Here is a 12,838-nt window from a genome sequence, read left to right on the forward strand (position 1 = left end):
AATATTACTGTGGAAGATGGATTTAGGAACAAAAGAGAAGCATAGGAAATCATAGTATGAAAATATAATGGAAAACACTTTACTATGTATTTCCTTGGAAACAGTTATAAGATAAAAAAGTGAAAGTGATAAAAGCAAGAATGAATAGATGTGAAAAATATGTAGAATATACAGATTTTTTATGGGGGTTATCTATAAATAAGTAGAAGCAAATATGGCATATAAATAAATAAAAGAGTGAATCAATTATGGAAAGAAATATGTGACAAAGACTGTTTAAAAGGACTGAAAAAGGATAATTGTATAAATATGGATATTATGAAAACATGAAACAAAAGGATATAGATAGATTATAAATTTTCTATAATATGGATTATATGGTATGAAAGAATGAATGAGATAAAATATAATGGTAAATGGGTATTATGAGAAATTCTGAGGAAGAATATGCTTTTCATTATGGAAGAAAAAGAGCGGGGGACTGAAAGTATAAGCAAAATGATTTGTTGTTGAAAATGTGTGACTCACTTGTAAATATTTGTAACTAATTGTAAATATTTTGTGAATTTTGTATCTAGAATGTATATATTGTATTTTGTGATTTTTAATAAAGGACTCATTTTGATAGGTGCTATGGTATCTTTTACACCCACCAGTGCTACCAGCAATTTAGGCGGTTGGGGCCTAGGTTTAATGCTTCATCCAAAGGATAACACATTCAGGAGTACAGAACCCCCTCCCCCCTTATACTGCACTGCAGTATTACTAATTGGGATCTACCTGATATGGGAATGGAACCTTCTGTATCAAAGTTGAGTGTGCTCCTTTCTGTTCCACTGACACTGCAATGGATAATGTGAATAATATTATTGTTTAATATGTTTATGAGTAATATCTACCTGCTATCATCTTTCTTTAAGTAAACAATAAAATTGATGAATTATAATTATTGGCATTTGCCCGCAGAAGAGATACTGCTCAGGCATAGCTAATATAAATTAATCAATAGTTTAGCTAAGGTGGGAATAAAGGGGCAACTGCCCTGATTGCAAAGTGTTGAGGGGGGTGATTAGCCAATCCTGATCTTTAATGCAATATGCAATCAGCCTTTTAAAAGCTGGTATTGCATTTGCAGTCAAACCTGAGTGTTGTAGAGCTCTGTGTGTGGTCCATACTGTAGCAACTTAGTAAGCAGTTTGCTATAGTTTAAAATATATTTTTTTAAACTAATACCTGAGTACTGTTGTGCTGCATGCAGGCAGGGAATAAAATGTAGCAAATATTTGCTACATTTGTACTAAGCATTTTGCTGCAGTTTATAAATAAGAAATCTTTTTTTAACTAAAGCATGAGTGCAGGAGCACTGTGCAGGCAGGGTATAAACTGGAAAATCTGTTTGCTACATTTGTAGCAAGCAGTTTGCTACAGTTTAAAAATAAGATGTTTTTTAAAACTAAAGCATGGGTGCTGTAGTCTTCCATGCAGGCAGGGTATAACCCATAGCAACTGTTTGCTACATTTGTAGCAAGCATTTTGCTACAGCTTAAAATGAATATTTTTTTAACCAAAACATGATCATTGTAGCACTCTGTGCAGGAAATGTACAAACTGGAGAATTGTTTTGTTACATTTTTAGCAAACAGTTTACTACAGTTTAAAAAGAAGATTTTTTTAAACCAAAACATGAGTGCTGTAGCACTCTGTGCAGGCAGGGTCTAAACTGGAGAATCAGTTTGCTACTGTTTAAAAATAACTTTTTTGAAATCCAAAACACAAGCACTGTAGTGTTCCATGCAGGTAGAGTATAAACAGTAGCTATAGTTAAAAAAGAAAAAAAATATTTTTTAATAACATATACTGAAAGATGGCTGGGGTCAATGTGCAGAAACAGAAATGTCTGGAGCAGAAGGGAGGGATTTTATGCATGTGGCCACCTAGCTGGTCTGCCAGTAGATGGAACCTCCAATTTTTTGTTTTTGTTTTTGTTTTTTTTTTAAAGGAAGAGCTGGGGGTGGGGTGTTGATCTTACTGTAATAAGCCAATCACAATGTAGTGATTATTACAGTGAAGTGCTTCTTTTTTTGAAGAACTGAGTTGATGGGGCACTGGTTCAAAATACCAGCCCAGGGTGCTGCCTGAACTAGCTAAACTTCAGAAATTTCTATCCACATTGACACTCAAACCAACCCCAATTACATTATTAGGTATAGTCGCATTGGCAATAGCATTCTTTAACAGCAAACAATCTTGAGTATTACCCGAGGCAGAGCCCACTGACTCTGTCACACATTGATTAGAAACCACAGTCTCACTCATCCTGTTAACCTGGATCGAATGGTTAACTGTTCCATGTCCATCTACACTTTGTCCAGTGCGTGGCCACATAAATACATGGCCTGTCTTAAAATCATTAATGTCATGCAAAAACTTAGTCTTTTTTTGGTAAATAAGTTTCCGTTCAAAGATGGCAATGCCGTCTAACAAACTCACAAACAACGGATTCAAGACATCCACTCTCTAGTCCTTAAGAAGGGCTTCCTGCCTCTCTCGTAAAGACTCTCTCAATTTATCCTCTTCAGGACTAAAATGTTCAATTAACAGGCGCATGTAACTAGCGCTTACCTCTAGATTCAATTTCTGCCACCGAACCAATAAATCAGGAGTCTGTGCACCCTGATTAGGCATATTAAGCACACACAAGCCTCGTGGCATGATTTTCTTCTCTAAACAAATCTCAAAGTGTAAGCGTTGTGCCTGCAACCTTTTAAGTTTTAGAAAATCATGCTCAGTAACTTCCATTGTCTGCTGAAGGGCCTCCAGATCTCCCATCTCATGTAGCATGTCATCACCAATAGTAGGGACAACAAGTTGCCATAAACAACTCCTTTCTCTCTGCAAATACAGAGAGAATCTCTCTGAAAATGGAGCTCCAGTTCCATTCATCTTGGCATTCACCTTGCTGTTCAGATTATAATTTAGTTCAATAGAAGACAGTTGTTCAGATGCCATGTCCACCCAGATAGCCACCAAAAATATGAGTGTAGCAATAAAAATAAAAACAAAGTAGTGGAAACCAGGTGGTAAGTCCTCCGTTGCTGGAATAAAGATAAATGAACCAAGGAAATAAACACTAGCAATGGACAGAGCCAGGCATATGCAAGTTCCAATTACCAAATGAGAACTCACAAAGTAAGACTATTAGAATTAAAGTTCAGATTGTAGGCAAAATGCAGGCACAAAAAATCCAACTGGATACGAAACCATATAAAACTCCTTTATTGTAGTCGACAAGAGGTAAGCGCTTTCACTATTCAGCTTCATCAGACCATAAAACAACTACTGACACAACCACTATTTAAACCCAGCATAAATTAAGCAGCATCCAATGATTAAATCACATCAATCAAGCAATTACTTATACAACAAAGCAATTAAAAACTGTCTTTGTAAAAATGTCTCTGTAAAAATGCAGCATATATATGTATATATATCTCTATGTCAAATGCACAGAGCAAACTAAAAAATAAAACACATGGAAGGTACATAAAAGAAGGCATAAAAAATAAAGATGCAAATGTGTCTGACTAAACGAATATAGTAAACAGACAAAAGACATGAGCCTGCTCACTTATGTAGCCTCCTTTTCTTCAAGACAGGCTTAATGGAGACCCTTTCATTCAACCCCCTGCCCCTATCAGCACAGAGCATGATGATCCAGCAGGCCTCTCTATGTTCTGTGTGTGTGTGTAGAAATCGCCTTCCCTAATACTAGGATTAATGCTCTCAATAACTCTAAAGGTAAAAGTATGGGACGTCCCAGACTCCAAACCATGCTTGGAAAGGGCATTATGCAACAAACCCTTCCTAATGTGATATAAGTGCTCCCTCATCCTGTCCCGTAGGACCCTGTTAGTTTTATCAACATAGAAGGAGTGGCAGATGGTACATTCAGCCAAATATATCACATGGGGGGGGGTCATACAGTCTGCAGAAGCATGAAAGACAAATTCTTTGTATAAATCAGGATGAAAAAAGGATTCAACCTTATTGATATAGGTACAAAAACTACAATTACCACAGGATGAGGTAGAGCCAGAATTTACAGGCACATTGCTGTGGTTTTATCATAGCACAAGAGTCTTTTCAAATTTTTACAGTTCCTAAACTGAAACATGGGTCTATCACCCACGATCCTACATATATCATTATCCACTTGTAAAATGGCCCAAAACTGACTAAATAACTGAGTGACATCCTTATGATCACTAGTATAAAATAGAGGAACTTTAACCTATGAGGTGATGGAACCCATGTCCCTACCAACACATACATCTGGTGTGGGTCCAAAATAAGGACTTGCTGTGGTCAGTCTCAGTTGACCTAGGTCTGACCATTGCTTATCAATCTCAGATGAGGTGTACCCTCATGCCAACAACTTACATTCCAAACTATCAATCTCTTTTAAAAAGCCAGGCATGGTGGGATTCAACCTGGAAGCCCTTATCCCCTGACCTCTGATCAAATTCCTAAAGATATAGCCGGGGTGCATACTAGATCTAAACAGAAATGCATTTCTATGACAGGTTTTACGATAAACCCCGGTATTAATAATATTACCTGGTAACTTTTCAATGTACAGGTCCAAAAACTCAATATGATCAAAGACCAAGAAAAAGTAAATTTTAGGCAGTCAATCAGATTATTCATCATATTATGAAACGCTATCAACCTATCAACAGGGCCTCTCCACAACAAAAACAAATCCTCAACGAAATGTCGATAGAACAGTACATACTCCCTAAAACGCTGGGTGGGGAACAAACTATTATTCTCCCAGTGTGCTAAAAACATATTGGCATAGCTATTGGCACATGAAGTGCCCATAGCTACGCCATGTTTTTGGAGATACATATCACCATTAAAGGTGAAAATGTTGTTTTCAAGCACCATCTCCAAAAAATAACAGGTAAGATCTACCTGTGCCAGAGTATATTCACTATGTAACAAAAGATATTCATGCACAAACTGAACACCCAACCGATTGGGAATCATCGTAAACAAAGATTGAATATCAAAGGTAACAAAAATGACATTCTCAACATCACAAATGGAAGATATGCACTGATAGAGATCTAGTAGAAATTGTTTTGAGTCCTTTGGGACCACAGGATTCAAATTAATAACAGGTCTTAAAACCTTCTCAAAGTATAAAGAAAGTGGCTCTGTGACCCACCCACCGCCTGCCACAATAGGTCTCATTGGTGGGTCGGTGGGATGCTTATGGATTTTGGGGAGGCCCTGTATAAGTGGAATCAAAGGATTGACCACCTTCAAAAATGAAAAAACATCTTCTGTAACTAGATGAGTAGAAAAAAACCCTGATATACACTGGCTAACCAAGAACATCACTCTATGAACATCATCTACTGTAATTCTCTCATAAAAACTACCATCACTTAACATTGAGCACATAGACCGCTCATAGTGTGACCTGTCCATAACCACTATGAGGCCACCTTTATCCGCTGGCCGAATTACTATATGCTTATTATCCTGTAGGGCTCTCAAGGCTCCCCTCTCAGCATAGGACAAATTGTTCTTATGATGTCTATATTGGTTATCACGAGTGGTCTGCCAGTAGATGGAACCTCCAATTTTTTGTTTTTGTTTTTTTGTTTTTTAAAGGAAGAGCTGGGGTGGGGTGTTGATCTTACTGTAATAAGCGCTTCTTTTTTTGAAGAACTGAGTTGATGGGGCACTGGTTCAAAATACCAGCCCAGGGTGCTGCCTGAACTAGCTAAACGTCAGAAATTAATAGTACAGTTGGCTCATTTTCAGAGTGTACAGTAATTGTGTCCTGGGTATGCAAGACTAATCTGGTTTTAGTGTGTTCATGTAAATTAAAAAAAAGCATCATTGCCACTAAAAAGGTGTTGTTATCCCTTTATGGAAATCATTGTGGGTGTGTGGATGCAGTATTTTGTGCATTATATAGTTACTGCTGAAGAAACTCATTGAAAGGCACTGGGATGACAGTGACACATTTAAAATTTTCGGAAGCCAGGAATTATGTATTTTATTTCCAGAGATACAGTTTATGCTTCATTTAGATGTGGCAAATATATGTCAAATCCCAAGGCAGGGGTGTTAATTTGACATGCAGTATTAATCTCATATATTTTGTTGTCATCTGTATACTTAGTAGGGCTGTCCTTAATGCCATCTTTATTCCATGTAAATAGTGTTTATCTGTTATGATATATGTTGAGTATTTAGGCTCCTCAAAGCATAACATTATTGTCTGTGACAAAAATTGTTTACCTGTGACCATTTTGAGAGAATCCAAAGTATTCTGGGTACACTTATTATCGCAACCAGATTTTCACAGTTCCGGAAACTGCATACCTGCAGCCAGACGAGTCCCAGAAACACTTCAAACTACTGATCATAGTTCTTACCACTGGCCAGAAAGTTTACATTACTTGCAGGAACAGGACAAATTTCACAAATCCTCCTCGTGTTTTGTGTGCATTTCAGACACACGCTTGACTTATCAGTGCTGCTGTCATACAGTCTGTTCCAATATTTGCACAGAGTACTTCGAATCTTTCACAGAAGGAAAACAACCAGGTTTCTGAAGTTGCATACTTCATTCTGTTTCTTAGAAAAGAGGTTTGTTAAGCTGGAAAGGGGTGTGTAAGCAAGTATGTAGTAGTGTGCCACAGCGGGTATGAGGCAGCAGGTAGAGGAATAACGGTGAGACATGCTGATAGTGGGCTTATTTGCTGTCACTTGCCGTACATCCTACTCACCTGCTCTCACTCAATTGTGTAGCCAGCCACAACTACATGCTAGTAAAGTGCATCATTATGAAAGCCGTAGCCATAATCCGTAAAGTCCCCATCTGTTCCCTAAACCAAACCTTCACTCCTTAACTGTTAAACTCCCCATAAATTCTCCTCACATTTCAAATTCCTTCCTAACAGCTGTAACACTAAAGTGAAACCCTGCCTGCATCGACAAAAGACAATCTTTTTAGACTTTGCTCAGATGTCAGTCATGCCGGGTTATTTCTTTTGGAATGCATTATGCACTTGAAACTCTTACCTTTTATTTTCTTTTTGAACACTTGTCTTTTCAGAGGAAAAAGGAAAGTGTGGTACTTTGAGATGACATCGCAACTTACAGGTGGTCAGAAATCTGGTTGCGATACTACGTAAGTACCGTATTCTGAAAGGTTAAACTAATATATCTGGCAGCTATGTTTTTGCAGAAGTCTGTTTCTCCTGTGTCCTCATTGTGAGAACTGTCCTACAGCCCTGATCTCCTAAGTATATCATCTCCAAGGTCACATAACCAGTGCAGTTTGAGACTGTTCTAATGAGTTCTACACTAAAGGAAATACAATGACTGCATAATTTAACCAGGAGATATATCACTATAAAAATGGCAAGGGATTCTGTAAAGGTAGCTGTGATGTGATATGGTGAGCAAAGGTATTCTTGGGATAGATCCTTAAATCCATAAAAGTACACCAGAAAAAAATAATTAAGGGCACCCAGTAGCATTGCTCTGAATGGTTGTAAATCTGCTAGCAACCAAAGCATGGAAAATGCCAAAACTGATTAATCCTACAGCCATAGCAATATGATTATTGGTGATCTCTGTAACTCTTTTTCTTGCTATATCTTGTGATGGGAAGTATGGGAAGTGATACATTTATGTATTGTGTTTGTATTTGTGATACATTTTTGTGATTTTTTTTTTATTCAGCAGCCATAAACACACGTAAAAGAGAATAACATTACAAATAACAGAAAAGTACATAAATAGAAAAGTATGTTTTAGCAACCATAATTTTAATTCAGAAACCACACAGCACTTTTGTTTCATTTTGATTACAGAAGAAACCTCCTATACTCAGACAAGGCAGAGTGAATATCATACACACATACATGTAAGGTGTACAAATATATGAATTGCATTAATCTAAAAAACTGCATAAAATCCATCACAAGATGTTAATGAATTATGTTTGTCATGAATAGATTATTCAGTGATGATGATGATGATGTAATGTACCATGGGTAAATAAGTAAGCACTGTGTGGTAATGCATGCACACATATTTGTTATAGATGGCAGAGATCCGTGGAGTTCCAAGAGGACTTTACGATGGACCTGTTTATGATGTCACTGGACCAGCCAAGTCTGTTGCACCAACACCAACATGCCCAGGAAAAATGATGAGTGGGCCAAAACGCAATCTGCATCAGTCTGGATTCAGTTTGTCTGGTAATAGTAATTAATTTTCATTTACTGATGAAGCAGTACTTACAAGGACAGCTCCATTTGACCTAATCCTTTCTTACTACAACATGCAACAAATATTTACACAAAACAAAAATATGTCATGACCTTTGTGCCATTCCCTATATGCTTTGAAACCTATAGGATTCAAAAAAGACATACTAGTCATATAGAAGGAAATATAATTTTGTCGCACGAAGTGACACATTCATTTTTAGTTAAATCCTGAACTGTGTGCATGCATTTTTTTATTGTCTATGTCAATATTTTTCTATTTTTTTATTTAAGTACCTCAGTTTGCAGCATAAAGCATGGTTTATAAAATTTGTATATTTTCACTCATAAGAATAACAGTGATATAAAATTAATATACTTTCACAGATAAGGAAACTGGTGGTATTTTATTATACTGTAGATTAAATTTCATTTTGGAAAAGTTCCTAAAAGTACTTTATGAAAAGTTATGATATTTTGTAGTATTGATAGGTTAGTGTAAATCTGTGACACCTGGTACACACTACCATTCTGTAGTACATCTGACAATTTCACTCAATAAGTATATGTTTTATTTTAAAATTTATATTGGTGTGAACAGAGAAGGTTTATCCTCTCTCCACTGTTGTTTAATGTCTATACAAGTTCAGTGCGTGATGTTCAGAGAGGGCTTTGACCCCTGCAAAAAAGCTTTGTTCCAAGGTTTGTTGCAAGTAGTTTTGTATAGGAATGCTGGTAAACTATTATCATTAATTAGAGATACACGTCCTTTCATTGCTGATTGATAAGGTTAAGTAATACTAGATATTATACAATAACCCCCATTAATATTCCAAAACGTGCCCGCTGATTGGTCAGCGTGCCCGTTGTAAATCTCACAATATTTGTTTGTGTCTTTTGGCTTTTCCTGGTTAGGGGTTGCCACAACGGAACTCCAGTCCACTACTGATTGGTAGTTGATTTTTACGTGCCAAGTTACCAGCTCTGACGCACAACCCTCAACGAAGGTACGCCCATTCACGCATGTCTCCATGCAGAAGACGCTCTAGCTGAGAATCAAACTGGACAGCATCTTACTGTGAGGCGCCAACGCTACTGCAGCACCACCCAATGGAAAAAAAGGTCTAGTCACCCGGACTTGTTTCCGTTGGTATAAAATCCTCAAATTATTATTTTTTAAACAAATAAAAAAAGGAAAGAAAAAACGGAGCAACTGAGGCTTTCTTTTCTCCACTGCTTCCATTTCTAAGCATCAATGTACTGGGTATGCATGGGATGCAAGTCCCATACACATGCTCAGTACATCAAAACAAGGAAGCAGTGTACCACAACCAATGGAAGAACAGTAATGTGCCGTTATACAAAGACATTATTTAAGAAAAGTATTTTTTTCTTAAATAATGTCATTGTATAATAGCAAAAAATTACTCCTGGTTGTGGTATATTGAAATTTACCCACAGTTGGCTTTATTTAATCACTTGGGCTTCACCCGTGTGATTAAACCACACCAACCGTGGGTAAATCTTCAATATATCACACCACGTAATCGGTTATTGCTTTATTGCATCACAGCTAACACCAGAACCTATCACAGATGCTAAAGATTTTCTGATGCAAGGCTGGATTTCATTTGTCCAGCACAGTCTTCCCATTATGGATAAACAGTAAGGCCAAGTGCCATTCATTCATAAAGGCAGCACACTCATCATAAAACAGTCGAGGGAAATAGGAGATAGTAATTAGTAGGATGATTACATCTTCCATTTTCCTATTTACTTCACCAAGAAAAATTGAAAGTCCTGAAGGTCCTTTTCCATCATTGAATGTATCTTAATCTCATCTTGTTTTCTACATGCCAGAAACATCCACCAGTAGTCGTAGATCTCCCGTGATCAGTATTGCTTATTCCAAATATATCAGATGCTATTGACTCATACAGACTTTTTTCTGTATATCGTATTTTCATGTAGCCCAAGACTACCTATGTTAAAATAAAGTCATAACTCTGTTTTCCTTGAGGATATACTTTTGTAAAAGGTTTTCCCCTACTCAACTTTCTTTATGCCTTTCAGGTTTTCATGACCCTTGTTTCTGCCTTTTGCGCTTTTTTCTACAATATTGTTCATGTTACCTTTTCTTTTTCCAGTATATGCTTATGGCACCTCTCCTATGTTAATGTTCCTAGCTTCACTGAACTCTGTTTATATGATTTAAAAAATGAGGCTTAGTAGTCATGGCAAAGTTTCAGCCATTGCTAATACAATGCATCACAGTATCTTTTCTCCTGCTATTTCACCATATATAAGTCACCAGTTTTCATTACTGGCTTAATATATTACCAGCACCTTAATGACAGTGTGTAATTATTATTCTATCTTAAAATTTAAAGAATGGTGAAAAACCCCAGTGAAGTTGAAAATGCAAATGACTTTTGACAAGTCTTTTAAGTTTTTCTGTGTAACAGTATCTCCTATCTTTATTCATTTTATAATAAACTGCATACTTCTGGAAACTTCTGTCTGCATCTACTGGAATTCCTGGTTGACCTGCGCTCCTCTTAAGATAAACTCTTAACAAGACCCCTTCAATTTATGTGCCTATCCTCATTAGAGCCAAGTAACACCTGTAGTTGCTTTTGTAATTATACCCTACTGATGCCTGTACTTACAGACATAACAGTTGACTTTAAAACTATCTCACTGGAGCATTTGTTGGCAGTTTAATTGTCCAGTTGGAATAACAACAAATGTATTATCATGTATAAAATGACAGTGCTGTTCCAACTCATCTGCAATATTACTAAATTATCCTGATATGAAGGAACATATCTTTAGTACACCATTCAAAAGTGAAGAAAGAATTCAGCAAACTATAGTTAATAAAATAAAACAGTCAGATAGTTTATCTCTAGGCACCTAAAGCGCAGCCATACTTGTATTGCTGTGGTGAGGTTGCTGGATGCCTACATTATTAACAGAGGTAACATTGTGATGTAGAGTGCAGTAACATGGAATGGAGATATTGTTTAACAAAATGAAACAGATGATGATAGGTGAAGGTTGACAGTCTAATTTCTAGCATGAAATGTTTATCCTTGTGATGTAAGAACAACAGCTGTTTCTGACATCTTTAAAATATTCATTGCATTTGCATACAAAGCAGTGTCAGTGTGCATATATTTAAAGGCAGTCATTACTGTAAAAAATAATTTGGTCATTTCTTTAAAACATTCCATTTCTTCTCAGGAAGTCAAAGTAAACCCACATTCGAGTATCCGTAATGGAGTTCAAATGAAGGTTGCTAATTGAAAAGCATAATTGCTGACAGTTTTTCCACTACTAATCTGAAGATAAAAACTGTATAACTTGTAATATTTTTCTAGGTTATTTATGTCCTAGGGCTGCTAACTTTTGAATCCCCCTTCCACCTGATGTGAGACCACTCATGCTGCCATACTGGGGGACCTTCCCACCAGTTATACAAGAGTGCGATTTGTCTAAAGGAGACCAATATACAGGTAATAATGAAGGTGTTTTGTATTATTGCCAGCATCCTGGCTGTATGGAGACTTTTTAGTGGTCCTAACCTCCCTTCTGAGCAGTGAAATGAGTTACTTGCATCACCATGAAGGTTCACAATGACTTCCTTCTGTATTTGCAGACTCTATACACTCAATATGATAGCTACAATAAATCACTGGCTCACCGAGTAGAAAACCTACCCTAAGACATGCATTTGTGTTGCTGCCTCCATCCAAGGGTTTATGGCTGCATGCTTCCTACTCTGTCCCACCTTGTACCATGTTGGGTGCATCCATCCTCCACCATGTGTCCATCCACTCGTGCATACATCTTATCCTGCCAGCTTTGCAAGTACATGAGTTGGGTTGCATAGGCCAGAATCAGGGCTTTGCCCCTCTATGTCACTAAAGCTGTTAGTACCGTGCAGATGTTTTTGATTCTAGATAAACTATTCTGTTGCAATAAATTTGAACATTCTTTGGGTGCTTATGTTTACAACTCACCAGCTTTCTTCATGTTTTCTCAGATGCAAAACTGACATTGTGTACATTATATATTTCATAATTATCAATTTTCTAAATGGTTGAGCAGAAAAGCAAATAACATTACAAAGCTAAAGCTGGGTTTTTTTCACTTTTTTTTCGGGGGGGGGCAGCAGACATCCCACTAATAAGGGCAAGATGAAAATGGACAATTGTTTCCTAAGTTGCAATCTTTTAGAAAGAAAAAGCATCATTAGCTCAATTACAGTTTGTATTACCTTAGTGCTATGCAGTTGGGAATTCTCATATAGATTAATAGTTTTTAAGTAGATTTTTTCATGGTTTTCTATTAATTTATTTTAGCTCTGATGTGCTGTCTTAAAACCATCACAATAGTCATAGTGTTTTGCTTGTTCATAAGTCTAAATGACCAGTATAGGAATCATTCACAGAGAACCAAGGTTCACTTTTTGCTTCATGGTGATGTCATCAGCAGAAATTCTGAGTTTTAAATATGCATAATGAATAAAG

At 36.8% G+C, this 12,838-nt stretch overlaps 1 protein-coding gene across 1 annotated transcript in view; it reads left to right on the forward strand.

Moving 5' to 3' along the window:
• DPYSL4 (dihydropyrimidinase like 4) overlaps window positions 1–12,838 on the forward strand; it is a 225,749-nt gene that overhangs the window by 205,786 nt on the left and 7,125 nt on the right. Inside the window, exon 13 of the mRNA XM_044056812.1 lies at window positions 8,138–8,294. Within this exon, the coding sequence (XP_043912747.1) occupies window positions 8,138–8,294 (157 nt within the window). The remainder of the gene's footprint in view (window positions 1–8,137; window positions 8,295–12,838) is intronic.

The sequence above is a fragment of the Protopterus annectens genome, chromosome 14.part0 (genome assembly GCF_019279795.1).
Source record: "Protopterus annectens isolate FY-2018-M chromosome 14.part0, PAN1.0, whole genome shotgun sequence".
Taxonomy (NCBI): domain Eukaryota; kingdom Metazoa; phylum Chordata; order Ceratodontiformes; family Protopteridae; genus Protopterus; species Protopterus annectens.